The 16,355-nt window shown below is 46.6% G+C and overlaps 1 protein-coding gene across 1 annotated transcript in view; it reads left to right on the top strand.

Moving 5' to 3' along the window:
- The window catches only part of NOS1AP (nitric oxide synthase 1 adaptor protein), a 282,470-nt gene that overhangs the window by 215,185 nt on the left and 50,930 nt on the right, over positions 1-16,355 (top strand). The window contains exon 4 of the mRNA XM_077760010.1: positions 6,701-6,759. Coding sequence (XP_077616136.1) covers positions 6,701-6,759 — 59 coding nt within the window. The remainder of the gene's footprint in view (positions 1-6,700; positions 6,760-16,355) is intronic.

Below are 16,355 nucleotides of genomic sequence, written 5' to 3'. Positions count from 1 at the left end.
GTCTTTCTCAAATAAATGGATTCTTCCCAGTACCATGTTCCCGTGTGTGCACTTCCCTCTTCAGGCTGCTTGGAGAACAGCCACTCTATGGGAAATGTCTCACTAATTAATCCAGGGTCTCTAACTTCTAGCCTGTACTCTGTCAACTGGGCTCTCACATCGCGGGAAAACTAGTTCCCTGTCCAAAGAGAAGCCTTTGCTATTATGGAAACACAGAGCTGAAATCTAATTGGGTAAGAAAAGGAGGCACTTAGAATTACAGAAGCGGGATTTAGGAGAAGGAACTTCAGAAATGGTCTAGTCTCATCCCCTGGGTGATTAGTAAGCAAGTCAACAAGAGAGGCCCAGGGACTGTCGTAGGGTTACCTCCTGGTCACTGATGGACCCGGGACTAGACTTGGTCTGGTCTTCTTTCTACCCTATTAGGCTTCCAGAGCTGCTTTGTTTTCTGCTAATTGCGTACATTGTGTGAGAATTTACAAGCACTTCAGTTTTGAAATGGCGTTTTCTATATCCGGTATCCATAGGTTATGCCAGAAGATGAGCGAGAGCTATATTTTCAGACTAATCCTGTTCTGTCTGGAAGCCTAGAGAACTTGTCAAGCTGAGTTAATAAGACTTTTGCAAGGTTATGGTTTGGGTTTTTCATTTTTGTTTTGATTTTTGTTGTTTTTAATTTTTTAGATGTTTATTTAGTTGTGAGACAGAGACAGGGTGCAAGTAAGGGAGGGGCAGAGAGAGAGGGAGACACAGAATCTGAAACAGGCTCCAGGCTCTGAGCTGTCAACACACAACCCGATGCGGGGCTCGAAGCCACGAACCATGAGATCATGACCTGAGCGGAAGTCGGATGCTTAACCAACTGAGCCACCCAGGCGCCCCTGTTTTTGTTTTTGTTTTTGTTTAAGAAGTCCCTGTTGCTGGCAGGACCATGAGTAATGGTAAAGCTTACAGACTTTACAGTGTGCTACTGATAATTTCCGGTAAGGGCAGGAAATAAATCTCAAATCAGATTATTCCTCCGCTTTTGGGGAAGAGCTTCAAAGATGCCGTATCCATTTCTGGGCTCCAAAGGGAGACAGTACAGCTATGATTATCCCTAACTCTCTTTTGTGTTTTTGGCCCTTCAAGGCAGACCTACCTCTGACATAGCTCCCACGTGATACTCCTTGCCGGGAGATTTTGGAATGTCAAAATGGCTGTAACTTTCCATGGAGGACTGGCCATTTGCACTCACTAGATGTAGGATGTGCTTACCCCATTCAGTAGTCTTCCAGAAGCATACCTTGCAAGCCCATTACCTTTTGCAGGAGATGGAGAGTGACGTTCTTTGATCCCATCACTTGGAGTAGCAAAAAGAACATAGAACATAGGTCATAGAGGTATGCGTGTTGGGTTTAATTACCACCGGACTAGGTGAACTCAGATGGAAGGAAGTTACCATCTCTGAGACTTCATATTTACTTTTAAGGTTGAGATCAATTTTGATAATGTGAAGAAAGCATTATATAAACATTATTAAATGAAAAGAAGACTTCTCTCCCGTTTCAAGTGGAGAATTTCTTGCGAGAATAGAAAATGAAGCAGCTATAGAATGACTTTCCTGTGTTTTTCTCACTTTGTGTTATTCTAGGTTCTCCAAAAAGCCCGTGCCAAGATAGGATTGAGTTCCTGTGAGAGAAAATGGGGGAGGCCCTCGGAGAGGCTGGTAGCTGTCCCATTTCTGGGCGGGCCTGATTCTAAGTGGAGGAGAGAGCAAGGAAGGAAGGAAAGGTGGATGAAAGTCGCGTAGATGGCAGTTTGGCAAGTCTGTCAGGAGGTTGCGAAGCCAACGTCACGTGGGTGGACTCCTCTGTCTCCCAGGAACGGGCCTGCCCTGCACACCCCTGCGCACCCCTGATGGGCCGGGAGTGTCCCGGAAGCAGGGTCCCTAGCTGAAGCGAGAGGACAGGTCTCGGAATGACACCCTGGGGTCCTTGGTTAAACTCCCTGTAATGGGAGGTCTGTAGGGCACACTCTTGCAGTGACAACTGTTTTCTCTAGAAAATTCTGACTAGTCAATAATATGATGGAGAGGTACCGGGGCGGCTCTGTCAGTTAAGCATCCAGCTTCAGCTCAGGTCATGATCTCATGGCTCGTGAGTTCAAGCCCCATGTCGGGCTCTGTGCTGACAGCTCGGAGCCTGGAACCTCCTTCGGATTCTGTGTCTCCCTCTCTCTCTGCCCCTCCCCCACTCATGCATACATGTTCTCTCTCTCTCTCTCTCTCTCTCTCTCTCTCATTCTCGGTCAAAAATAAATAAACATTTAAAAAACAGATGATGCAGAGCCTTCCCTCACGTTAAGCTGCTCTATCCCGATGACTGTTTAAATTCCGCTGGAGTAAGGAATTGATAAGAAGAAGAGAAGGGGGAAGGGAGACCGATGGGGGAGAAGGCACAGAGAGACACGGGCTAGTGAACTCTAGTTCAGGGGCCTCCTGGAAGGCCCAGCCATGCCGTGGGTGCCCTTGGCAGGCGCAGAGGGGACAAGTGAGAGAAGGGAGTTACAGGTGTGTGGGTACAGGGTGGGGGGCTGGCAGACGGCCAGACAGCTGCCGCTAGGGCGCTCCCTCTCCGCTAACATTCCTCCCTCCCCATTCCTTTATATTTAGGGAGCTAATGAGGGCATCGACCTTTGCCTCCCTGGGCCTCGCTTACGGGCCTCCCTGCTTTACCTGCTGGGACTCCGAACGGTGCCAGTGAGGCCCGCCTGAGTCTGGGCCTTTGGTCGAAGGAGGCTGAAGACCGGCTTGTTCCATCCTGCTGGTGCTCCCGGTGTGGGTGGTAAACACGGCTGTGAGGCCCCCTCTGCCTCAACGGGGCTGACGGCATCGGGGATGCTCCCCTCTCCCTCCCTCCTCTCTCCTCTCACTCCCACCGGGACGTGAAATGTCTTCCTTTTCTGGCATATCTGGGAGACTACAGCCAGTGGGTAAACAAAACTGAAAATTCCCACATGTCGCCACCAAGGCTCCCAAGTCCTTATTTCTGAGCTTTCCAAAAAACAAAAAATGCTTTCAGATAGAAGTGAGAGCGTGTGAGTTTCCGAAGACCATAAAACTAAGTTCCACTTCTGTTCGCCACGGCTTGGCTGCAGTAGTGGTCATTAATATACCCAGGGGCGCCTGGGGGGCTCAGTCGCTGAAGTGTCTGACTTCAGCTCAGGTCATGATCTCACGGTTCGTGGGTTTGAGCCCCGCATCGGGCTCTGCACTGACAGTGCTGAGCCAGCTTGGGATTCTCTCTCTCTCTCCCTCTCTCTATGCCCCTGCCCCCACTCGTTCTGTCTCTCTCAAATAAATAAACTTTTTTAAAAAAGAACATTTTTTTCCTAAAATATTTTCCTTCAAAGGATATTTATTTCCATGTAGAAAAGTAAGGAGGGGGTGATGTGTGTGTGGTGTAATTTTTTTCCCTCTACAACATTTGAAAACGAGGAGATATGTGAAATGATTTCAGAGCAAGAGAGAAGAAGAATCAAATTGTTCTTTTTTTTTTAAGTTTGTTTACTTTGAGAGGGGGAAAGAGAAGAGAGAGTATGAGCAGGGCAGGGGCAGAGAGAGGGAGAGAGAATCCCAAGCAGGCTCTGCACTGTCAGCACAGAGCCCAACCCGGGGCTCAAACCCATGAACCGCGGGGTCATGACCTGAGCCGGAGTCAGACACTTAACCAACTGAGCCACCCAGGCGCCCCTGCTAGTACCCCTTTTATTTATTTATTTATTTTTTAATATTTTTTAAATATTTTCATTTATTTCTAGGAGAGAGAGAGAAACAGCGTGAGCAGGAGAGGGTCAGAGAGAGAGAGGGAGATACAGACTCTGAAACAGGCTCCAGGCTCTGAGCTGGCAGTCAGCACAGAGCCCGATGCGGGGCCCGAACCCACGAACCGTGAGATCATGACCTAAGCGAAAGTCGGACGCTCAACCGACTAAGCCACCCAGGCGCCCCAACTAGCCCCCCTTTTGAAAGTAAAGTATTTTCAGGGCGTCTGGGAGGCTCACTTTGTTAAGCGTCCAGCTCTTGGTTTCGGCTCAGGTCATGATCTCACAGTTTATGAGTCTGAGCCTTGAGTTGGGCTCTGTGCTGACAGTGTGGAACCTGCTTGGGATTCTCTCTCCGTCTCTCTCTCTGCCCCTTCCCCATCTCTCAAAATAAAGAAATTAAAAAAAAAATGTTTTCTGAAATGTCCAGATTTCAATTGAAAATCACTTGCTATACCAGGAATGAGGAAAATCTCAACTTGAATGGACAAAAGATAACCAGGACATGCCAGGACCAGGGCGACAGGTGTTAGATCATCTGACAGAGGTGCTAAGGCAGCCATCATAAAGGTACTTCCACGAGCAGTTACGCTCTTGACAGAGAAGAAGTAGAAAGTCTCTGCAAAGAAATAGAGGGAAGAAGAACCGAATGGAAACATTAGAACTAAAACCTACAGCTGCTGAAACGAGATGTAAATAAATGGGCTCAGCGGCAGAGAGGAGGTGCTTTCTCAACCTTGCTAACTGAATTAAGTTAACTTCAGGCAGGATCCGTGGCCATAAATACAGATGTGTTTTAACTTAATATTTAATTAATATTTCTATTACACTTTGCCCCCGAATCAGGCCACATTTTAAACCTTATTTTTTGCTGTGTAAAGAATTCCTATGGTGAACAATTATATTGTGTGTTTAAAATAGGCATCCATGGGGCGCCTGGGTGGCACAGTCAATTAACTTCCACTTTCGGCTCAGGTCATGATCTCACGGCTTGTGAGTTCAAGCCCCGTGTCTGGAGCCTGCTTCTGATTCTGTGTCTCCTTCTCTTGCTGCCCCTCCCCGACTTGCTCTCTGTCCCTCTCTCAAAAATAAACGTTAATTTTTTTGTTTTAAAAAGGGTGTACAAAAAAAAGGCCAGCTAGGGTAGTGAGAAGTCCAGAAGACTTAGTCTGGTGAGGAATGTTTGCACGGCCTGCGCTGTTTTAGTATAAAGAGGAGGGTCTGGATCGACAGTATTTATATACATCTGGAGGGTTCTCATTTAGAAAAAGGTGTTCTCTCCTTATTTCTCATTTGCTCCAAATGGACCATTCCTGTACTAACATCTTACAGGGCAGGGAGTAGCCTTTATAGAAAGGCCACTTTTGAAAAAATAGTTAATTCTTTCTTTCTTTATTTATTTTATTTTGAAAGAGAGAGAGTTGGGGAGGAACAGAGAAAAGAGAGGGAGAGAGAGAATCCCAAGCAGGCTCCACACTGTTGGCACAAAGCCCAGTGCGGGGCTTGAACTCACGAACCGCGAGATCAGGATCTGAGCCGAAATCAAGAGTTGGAGGCTTAACCGACTGAGCCACCCAGGTGCCCCCCAAAATAGTTCATTCCTGAAGCTGAGTTTCCTTGTCTGTGAAACAGCATTTGATACTGAATGCTTGTAAGCCAGTGGAAAATCCACCTCTGTGGGCTGGCTTGGGTATTGACTCAGAATTTGGGGGTGAAATGGTGTGTGTGTGCACACACGCGTGTGTTGGTACCTGGCAGGTGTATACAGGGTTGTGTTTGAGTGTTTCTGCTGGAGAAATGCTTCTTAATGTCACCGAAGGGCCTGAGCGTGGTCCCCCCGGCCCCTGGGGGAGGCCAACATCTTCACACCCCAGCGCTTTGAGAGCCACCGCCCTGTGCTCTCTGGCAAACCCACAGAGCTGACAGCGCTCATTGAACGGTACTTCATCCCACATACACCTGCTTGCCTTTCCCTCTGCTTGATCCGTGTTCACGGAGAGAGGGTGTGCGACTCCCCGGTCGTCCTGGGCAGCACTGCCTCTGCGGCAAAGGCCAGCGAAGGGGCCCCCCGTGCCTGGGGACTGAGACCTGGGAGGTGGTGGCCTCTGACCCGGTGCTTCCTCGACACGTGGGGGTACTCCTCCCCTCATCAAGTACTCGGGGTCTCTGGTACTTACTGCCCCTGACTCCTCTGCCCCACCCCTCGCCCCCATCTCTGTCCTGGTCCCTGTCTTCATCCCCACCTGCTCAGGGCTCTCCTTTGTGTTCACCGTGAGTCAGGTTCCCCTGGCACGACTGCCCTCCTGGGGACCTGCCCAGGTACTGGTTAACTCTCCGGGCTTCGGTCCCGTCCCGCTTTTCCCCCTTTGAGGAGGGGAGGGCGAGAGCTACACTTCTTTGCTTTTGATGGTGCCATTCACAGCTCTGCCCCCTTCTCCCTTATTTTTTTTTTTTTAATATTTATTTTGAGAGAGTGAGTGAGTGAGTAGGGGAGGGGCAGAGAGAGAGAGAGAGAAAGAGAGAATCCTAAGCAGACTCCACGTTGCCAGTGCAGAGCCTGATGCAGGGCTCAAACCCACGTACCATGAGATCATACCCTGAGCCAAAACCAAGAGTCGGATGCTTCACCGACTGAGTCCCCCAGGTGCCCTTCCTTCTCCCATCTGGGGCGCCACCTGCCTTCTGTGCCTGGGAGAGAGAGTCTCCTTAAAGTGTTTGAAGGAATCTGCTCAGACCAGACACAACAGTTTCTGCATGGCCTTTGTAGCACTGGGCACTCTTAGAAGTCGGGCCAGGAGCAAATGCATTTGCGTAGCCGTTAGTAGCCCAGTGCGTGCCCCGGTTCTGTAGCGGAGGACAAGCCTAACTTATTCATTTACAGCTTCTTTTATTGCAGAAAAAGGAGTGGACGTGGGATGAGACCAAGATGCTGGTGATGCAGGACCCTATCTACCGGTAAGAGCCCCTCCCCACCAGCTGGCCCCTGGAGCTGTCGGCCTGTGGGTCCAGACAAATCCAGATAACTTTTCTACTGCATTTCCCTTCCGAGACTCGTGGTTTCTATACATGTAAGTACAAGATGCAAATCTACCTTGTCTTTAAGACTGAGTGGAAAATTCTTCTTAGGTTCAATTGCACTGTCTGGAAACGGTGAAGGATTTCTGCTTGGTGTTTAGGCCAGATCTTTTGGTTGTAGTGTGAGACTTTTCCATTCTGTGCTAGTTTCATCTCAACTGAAACTTCGTAACTGCGTATCTGTTCCACTCTCTGCCCCTTCAGAAACTGAGTGCAGATAAAAGGTTTGTGATCTTTTGGAAAAGCAGAAAGTCCCACATATAATCCCTAGAAATTGCTTTCACAGTGAGACTGTTGGCATTCCTCTAGAGATAAGCTGTGTGCTCGCTGGACAGAGGAATACCTGGTGGTCACAGTACGGGGCACCAGGGCCCGCTTTAGACCCATGGCGGGACCTTGATTCACCATGTACCTCTTGTGTCCTAGACTTTGCTGACCAAGCCCCATCCACCCCACCCCTACTCCTTGCTGTTTCCTTCACTGACAGAATGGGTAGGAGCTCTTCCTGTGGGATTTGGGAAAACCTAGATTTAAGTGTTTTATCTCCTCTCAAATGACTTGCTTTGGATGACAAAATGGATAAAGGTTGGGACTCAACTGGCAAGTTGGCCACATGGTGGCCCTGCTTCTAGTCAAAGAACGGACGCCTATGAAATGAAATTTGCATTCGTTCAAACAAATATTCGAGCGTAAAACTCTCATGTCAGGGCCTGTGCGGGGCAATTGAGTGGATGATTACAGTGAGTAAGTCACGGCCCCTCGTTCTTGGGGAGCGGTGGTCTAGAGGGAGATGGGGTCCTGAACAAGTCACTGCCGCACAAGACCGTGTGTCTGACAGCATGAATTTCTTTTTCCAGGTTCCTGTTGTACTTTTTAAATGTTGTGGAAATAAACGTTATGGTGTGTTATTGTCATTTAAAGTCTTTGGCCAGTAGCCAGTAGCCTATGAGGCTTTTGTGGGTGAAGAACTACGCCCAGCTCACGTTTGTGTTTCCAGCACCAAGCCTCTGTGCATCTGGCCTGGGTGCGTCATTTAAGAAATGTGTGATGGGTGGATGGAGAAATGTGCTGAGCTGATATCTGAAAATTAACTAAAGTGTTAGGGTGATTCACGGAGGGGAGTAATCACTTTCTACTTGAGCAGTAAGGAAAGGCTTCAAGAAACAGATTGCATCGGAACTGGGCTCGAAGGATGTGAATGGATGAACCGTTGTCATTTGCATTTTGCAAAAGGAAGAATTTCTTGGTTTTATATTTTTGGTTTTTTTCGCAGTGGTCCACACACATGCAAAGTCACTGCATTGTGGACGCTCTGCATGGACTTGAATCTTGCCTTTGCTTGGTTGGAAGGTCTTTGCCCAAAGTTTTAGCAACATTGCCCAAACAGGCCATCAGTTTTATTTTTTATAATAGCTTTATTTTGAGGTGTAGTTGACATAGAAAAATTGAGCATACGTAACGTGATTACTTTGGGAAGTTTTGACTTGACATGTACCCTTCTAAAACCCTTGGTAAAGATGAGGAGTGTATGTCACCCCCAAAAGTTTTCTTGTGTGCCCACTTATCATCCTTCCTTCCCACCCTTCCCTGTGCCACTCCTCACCCTCCTGCCCCCTACCACCCTAGGCAACTACTGATCTCTCTTCTGTTGTTGTAGATGGGTTTGTTTTTTCTTGAATTTTGTGCAGAGTCCTACAGTGTATCATTTTGGGTGGCCTGGCCTCTTTCGNGAAGTTTTGACTTGACGTGTACCCTTCTAAAACCCTTGGTAAAGATGAGGAGTGTATGTCACCCCCAAAAGTTTTCTTGTGTGCCCACTTATCATCCTTCCTTCCCACCCTTCCCTGTGCCACTCCTCACCCTCCTGCCCCCTACCACCCCAGGCAACTACTGATCTCTCTTCTGTTGTTGTAGATGGGTTTGTTTTTTCTTGAATTTTGTGCAGAGTCCTACAGTGTATCATTTTGCGCGGCCTGGCTTCTTTTATTAAGGAATCATTACTTATCATTGTATGTGTCAACAGCTTATCCCTTTTTAGTACTAAATGGTATTCCTCTGTATGAGTGTAGCACCATGTGCTTAGCCATTCACATGGTGGTAGTTTCCAGTGCAGGGCTATTACAACAAAAACTTCTGTGTTCACTACAAGTATTTGTATGGACATACAGTTTCGTGTTTCTTGGGACAATACACAGGAGTAGGATGATTGATTATTACAGTAGGGGGTGTATTTATTTTTATTTATTTATTCTTAATTTTTTTAAGTTTATTTTTTGAGAGAGACAGAGAACAGCTGGGGAGGGACAGAGAGAGAGGGAGACACAGAATCAAAAGCAGGCTTCAGACCCTGAGCTGTCAACACTGAACCTGATGTGGGCTCGAACCCACAGACCATGAGGTCATGACCTGAGCTGAAGTTGGATGCTTACCTAATGGAGCCACCCAGGCACCCCATTTTTATTTATTTATTTTTAATGATATAGTACCGCTAGTGGAGTTTGAGACTTCCACTTCCTGCCCATCTTTGCCAACATCTGGTATTGTCAGTCTTTTCTTAAAGTTTAGCCCTTCAAGTAGGTGTGTATTAGGATCTCATGGTGGTTTTCATTTGCATTTCCTAATGAGTAATGATGTTGAGCATCTTTTCATCTTCTCTGCCTTTGGTGTATCTTTTGTTGAGCATCTGTTCAAATCATTAGCCCCTTTTTGGTTGTGGTGGTTTTGTTTTCTTACTGAATTTTGAGAGCTCGTGATAAATTTTGAATGCATACCCTTTATCAGGTACCTGGTTTGCAAATATTTTCTCCAAGTCTGGCTTATCTTTTCTCTTAACAGTGTCCTTTGAAGGGCAGAAGTTTACTTTTGATGAAGTCCACATCATCAATTTTTTAAATGTATGGATTGTTTTTGGTATCATAGCTAAGAAACCTTTGACTGACTTACGATCACAAAGACTTTCTTCTAAGCTTTATATTTAGGTGTGTAATCTACTTTGATTCATTTTTTAATACAATGTAAGGGCTACATCAAAGGTTTTGTTTTCCTCCTGTACATGGATGTCCAGATCCAGCCTCCCTTGTTGGAAAGACTGTTCTTTGTCAGCTGAAGTAGCTTTGTTGAAGATCCATTACCCTCTTTGTGTAATTTATTTGAGAACTCATTATTCTTCCATCCATCCAGTTGTCTGTCTTGATGCCAGAAGGACAGTGTCTTGTAGCTTAATAAAAAATCTTGTGGGTTTGCGGGGCCTGGGTGGCTCAGTTAGGTGAGCATCCAAGTCTTGATTTCAGCTTAGGTCATGATCTTATGGTTTGTAACTTTGAACCCTGTATTGGGCTCTGTACTGACAGCATGGAGCCTGCATGGGATTCTCTCTCAAAACAAAACAAAACAAAACAAAACAAAACAAAACACTAATAGACTTTTACAAAGTTTTTGAAACCGGGTAGTCTATCTTCTAACTATTCTTCTTTTTCAAAGACTACTTTCAATTAGTATTGGTATGGCAAATCGTTTTTCATTCACTTTTAAGAAGAAGTATGCTTTTGTGACTCTTGATCTTGGAGTTCTAAGTTCAAGCCCCATGTTGGGTGTGGAGATTACTTAAAAATGAAATCTTTTCAAAAATATATGTGCTTCTTGGTGGGAGGGTAGAAAACAGCAAAGAAATCTTACATTTTAAAGTGAATTTTTAACAGTAGTTTTGGGGGGTGCACCTGGGTTGCTCAGTTGGTTAAGTCTCCAACTCTTGGTTTCAGCTCAGGTCACGATCTTGCGACTTTGTGGGTTTGATCCCTGCATCTGGCTCTGCACTGGCAGCACAGAGTCTGCTTGGGATATTTCTCTCTCTCTCTCTCTCTCTCTCTCTCCCCCCCCGTCTCTCTCTCGCTCTCTGCCCCTCTACCACCCCCACTCTGTCTCTGTCTCTCTCAAAATAAATAAATAAATTTTAATAAAATATAATTTAAATTTTTTTTAATTTCTTTTACATTAATTCATTCATTTAATTTGCATCCAAGTCAGTTAGCATCTAGTGCTGTAATGATTTCAGGAGTAGATTCCAGTGATTCATCCCCTACATACAACACCCAGTGCTCATCCCAACAAGTATAAAAAATTTTTTTAGTTTTAAGGTAGACTCCACGCCCAGCATAGGGCTTGGAGTCACAACCCTGAGATCTAGTTGGCAACCCCCTCACCCCTGCCAGCAGACTTTCTGGGTGAGGGTGTCCCGTGGTTTCTTCCTAATCTCTCAGAACTCAGCAGCCCACATATATGGACACAGGAGTGAAGTTTCCCCAGTGCTGTCCCAGGCTTCTGGATACTTCTTTCCCACTCATGTATTAAATTGGGTCTTCTTAGCCTCTGTACTTGTAAATTTGTAGGTCTGTTGTTGTGGGTGGATGAAAGAGGACTTTATTCTAAACCATACACCCCATTTCATCATCAGTGAGAACATTTAGCATCATGATAATATGGGAACGTTTACAAGTGTGCTTTCTTTGCATACTGTTTCTTCCCCTCAGGAACCCCTCTGGTGTGATGGACTGGCATTGCCGGAGAATACACACTCGCTTTGGGTTTTTATGAAACGCTGGGTCGCTGCAGCATTTGCTTGCAGAAAACCCCTTTGTGGTACAGTACATCCTTCCAAGCTGAAAGAAATACCTTCACCACCATCAGTAGCGGAATCCTCTTTTATTGACTCAGATTTTAACTTTAAATTTTATTGCATCTCTCACATAGGATAATAGAGGCATGTTTTTTTTTCATGGTGGTGAAATAAATAGGACATAAAATTTGCCATCTTCACAGTTTTAAGTGTACAGATGAGTAGCATCAGTTACACTTAACAGTGTTGCGCAGCCATCCCCACCTTCCAGAACCTTTCCATCATTCTAAATAGGAGCTTCGTGCCCATCAGCAGTCCCCACTTCTATTCCCCCTCCCCAAGCCCCAGGTGACCTCTAAATTCATGGAATTTTACAAGGTTAAAAGCACTGTGGCAGGCTTGTAGCCCAGCTGCGCCCGTTGCGGAATGCCCCGTCCCCTGTGCTGATTTGCTGTGGCCTTGCTTTTCACTGTGTTTACGTTAAGTTTTATCCATTGATCCTGGCTCTCTTCTCTGGAGCCACGAATACCTAGATCTTATTTCCCTACCTTCCTGAAGCCATTCTTCATTACCGTTTTTTTCTCTAGACTTCTTAATTTCAGAACACATTATTTCCTCTTAAAATATATCAGAATTTTTTTAATGTTTATTTTTTGAGAGCGCGAGACCGCGAGTAGGAGAGGGCCAGAGAGAAAGGGAGACAGAGAAGCCGGAGCAAGCCCCATGCCACCAGCACAGAGCCCGGTGTGGGGCTCGAACTGATGAACTGTGAAACCATGACCTGAGCCAAATTCAAGAGTTGGATGCTTAACTGACTGAGCCAGCCAGGCACCCCCCAGGTATGTTAGAATTTAATACAGGATCCCAGATGCTGTCTTATCAGTGTAAAACATGAAGAACACAGTTTTGCTCTCAAGATATGGACTTTTGCATTCATTTTTAAAGAATGACCTCATGGGGGCGCCTGGGTGGCTCAGTTGGTTAAGCGTCTGGCTTCGGCTCAGGTCATGATCTCACAGGTCATGAGTTCGAGCCCCGTGTGGGGCTCTGCGCGGACCGTGTGGAGCCTGGTGCCGTCTTCAGATTCTGTGTCTCCCTCTCTCTCTCTACTCCTCTTCCTTCATTCTCTGTCCCTCTCTCTCTCAAAAATAAACATAAAAATTTTAAAAAAAAAAAAAGAATGACTCATTCTGTACTTTTCTCGTTTAACATAGAGTTAGGTCCTAGGTCGTGGTGGACTTATTGTCCAGAATCCTTAGGATTATGTCATGGCCTTTAATCCAGCCTTCTTTCTCATTCTTTATTTCTGCCGCTTTCTCTGTTTTATTTTTCAGCCTAAACACAAGAATTTACATAGATCGTCACTATATTAGATATAATTCATTGGAACCCATCATTCAGAGTGTTTGATTTGTGTGTGTATATGTGAATCAGGGTTCATTCAATAAGGAAGTAGGCAACTGTGAGTGTTCAGGCCTAAGGAAGTTCTTACCAGATTTGGACCTACCCTGTTGCAGCAGGACCCGAGGAGGAAAAAGCCCACCCAAGACCTGAGAGGAGTCATTAGCTAGCGCTGCCATGGCTTGTAAGTCAGAGTTCACGGGATGCCCTGTGGGGCCACGTGTGAGAGCAGAATTGCAGAGGGGCCCAGGAGCAGACTTCTGTGGAAGGCTATCGACTCTTCCTGGCTGCTGCCTCTTAGTTAGCTAGCGGAGATGCTTCTGCTCAGGGGCCTCAATTCGAAGTTGTTCAGTGGGGCTGGCAGTTAAGAAGGTGAGCCGGGTGCGGAGTACGGATGAGTGCGGCCACACTCAGTTCACCGCTGCCTCAATGTCCCTTTCTTGCCAGGCTAGCCAGAGACAACGCTTCTGAACGTGGCTGTTCTTGCTTTGTTCCCTCCTCCCAAATCCCACACGGGTCTGTCTCGTGAGCCATGCTGCCCTGTGGCTCTACAGCGAAAGGAACGCCGAGCTCTAGCTCAGCGGAGCCACCCCAGCATAAGACCATCAGGCCGGGTTGTAGCAGGTTAACTGTCCCTCTGAGCTTTCGGTTAAGTGAAACTTTAATACGAACATTTTCACCCAAGTCACCGATACGGTAAAGCTGTTGAATAAAACAGGATTAGGCCTGAAAAATGAGAGCTTCGTGGTTTATCTTTCCTTATTTCAGATTTCACTTCCCATATTTTGCCGTCTGGTTTAATGGCATGCTTTTTTGTTTCTTTTTTTCTTTTTTGAGTTAAAAAAATAGCACTGCAGTAGCTGTACCATTACAGCAGTCATTGTGCTTTCAAAATTCAGTTGCACTGCCTTGGTTTCTTCTCGGTTTTATTGGGCTCCGAAGGAATTACCAGTCCCCCGGAGATGTCTGATCCTGGGGGCCAGACATTCAAACAAAAATCCTTTTTAACCAAAGGAAGTAAATTAATTGACCTGAGCCAGATTGGACGAAGTTCTCCAGTTTTGAGTATAAATAACCAAACCAGGGAGGGTCCCCATAGGGTGTCCGGCTGGTCCTCAGAAATGTCATTAATTAACGTGCCAGCAGCTGGTGAGATGAGACATGAGAGGAGGTACATTCCAGTCGGGGGCCCTCCACGTTGAGCTGTACTGTGATTTGGAACAAGGCAGAGAGAAATTATTCAGGGCTGGCTGGGAAAGGGAGGTAAGGACGCCTGGAGAGCTCTGGTACGCACTGTTGATTGTGCCAGGCACCGAGGAAAACGGGGGTTTATCAGTCTGGGTCCAATTGGGAGACAGAACTCACACAGTGATTTACACAGAAGAATTATAGAGACTCATTCAGCTGTAACAAAACAGTTTCCTGAAATGGAAAGAGCACTGTGAACAGTCCTCTAGAGCTGAAAGAGAACATACGAGGAAGGACAGACTTGGAGGGGTCGGGGGACCTCCCCCAGGCTGGAGTTCATGTTCATTTGTAGGAGGTGTGCTACAGCCACTGGGCAGCAGAGAAGCTTGCGGAGCGGCCGAGGCCAGAGCTGGTCCCCAGTTGCTGGGGAAATAGGAAGCAACCCTTTTGGGGGCTGGTCCAGAGCGGCAGCAAGTGGCTGGGTGCCCAGGGGAAATCGGGGCGTCCTTGTGGGTTGGAGGCCTGGAGCAGCCAGAGTCTTTTCTAGGAGGGCTGGGGGAGGTGATCGCCCGGGATGCCAGGTTGCCGAGGGGCTGTGTCTGGGACAAAACATGGCCGGATATCCTGTACCCACAGTGTTGACTGATTCGGGAGCCCCTGCGACCAGCCAGACCAGCCCTTTGCTCCTGCGTGTACTTCACTTACACAGAGAACTCCGCACAGCCTGCTTGCCATTATGGACATGCTTGAAGGGATTCTGTCCATTATCAGAGTATTATTGAAAGTGCAAGAAATTGACCATCCCTCTGTGGTCGAGCACGACCTAGTCCCTACCCTCAAAGCATCTACATTCAGACGGAACCCGACCGAGGTTACCTCGATCCTAACAGCAACCCCATGTGTACAACCAGTCATTTCCATTCTTAGGATGAAATTGAGCTTCAGACGTAGTAGGTGACTTTCCTGCGATCACGAACTAGTTAATCGTCAGAAGACTGTCTGGCCCCCGGCTCCTGTCCTTCTGTTACACTGCTCTGCACAGTGACATCGTTTTTAAGGCAAACCCCACACACTTACTTGCCTTCATGTTTAGTTTTATCACTTCAAAACGACACATTCAAATGCAGAACATTTTGCAGGACAGAAAACGCTGGATTTTAAGGTAAATGAACTGTGTTCTCTCCTGGGGATTGATAAACCTGTGATACTTGGGGGTTTCTTGGAAAATCGGAGACTGTGGTGGCATGTTTCACTTAGTAAACAACAGTTGAAGTGATCCAACCAGACAGAATGAAGGAGACGTGAGTACCCTGGGGTTCAGGAATCACGTTTAATGACAAGCAAACTAAAAAAGAATTTGATTTTTTTTAATGTCTATTTATTTATTTTGAGAGAGAGAATATATGTGAGCAGGGGAGGGTCAGAGAGAGAGAGTCCCAGGCAGGCTCCACGCAACTCGATGTCAGCCCGGAGCCCAACATGTGGCTCAAACCTGCGAACTACGAGATCATGATCTGAGCTGAAATCAAGAGTCGATGCTTAACCGACTGAGCCACCCAGGTGCCCCAAAAGAGTTTGATTTTTTTTTTAAAGAGTTTGATTCTTAAACTCTAGACTCCTAGTAATGAAACCGCAGAATGCGGAAGACACAGATTTTAAAACCATCCAGAGCAGGAAAATTCATTGCTTATAAAAGAACACAATTAGGCTGATAGCAAAACTGGNTTAAGTGCCAAAGCTTAGAAAGTGCCCTCTCATACTTTGTTTTTATGAAAGCGGGGTAGAAAAAAATCCTAGGCAGCATTTTTAACGACCTGCAAATAAATGAGAGAGCGTCCACCTTCAGAGAGAATACGGGCGGAAGAAAGGCTGGCATTCAGGAGGTGGACCGAATAGTGGGGCGCCTGGGTGGCTTAGTNCGCTGTCTCTCTCTCTCTCTCTCCTAGAAATAAATAAAAAAAAATAGTAAAAAAAAAAAAGGAGGTGGCCCGCATAGTGACTCGTACAAGGCAAGTTTTATCAGAGGAGGGGCAGGGTCTGCCAGCCTCTCAGTAGGGACGGAAGGGAGAACCATGGTGCCACAGATTGGAAATTAGCAGTGGAATCAAACAAATTGACATTTAAAATTTTTTTTAACGTTTTATTTATTTCTAGGAGAGAGAAAGAGACAGTGTGAGCAGGGGAGGGTCAGAGAGAGAGGGAGTCACAGACTGAACCAGGCTCTAGGCTCTGAGCTGGCAGTCAGCACAGAGCCCGACGCGGGGCTCGAACCCAC

The sequence above is a fragment of the Crocuta crocuta genome, unplaced genomic scaffold, assembly GCF_008692635.1.
Source record: "Crocuta crocuta isolate KB4526 unplaced genomic scaffold, BGI_CrCroc_1.0 scaffold133, whole genome shotgun sequence".
Lineage (NCBI taxonomy): Eukaryota > Metazoa > Chordata > Mammalia > Carnivora > Hyaenidae > Crocuta > Crocuta crocuta.
Note: the sequence above shows the minus strand (reverse complement) of the source record. Positions and strands in the feature narration are given on the sequence as shown.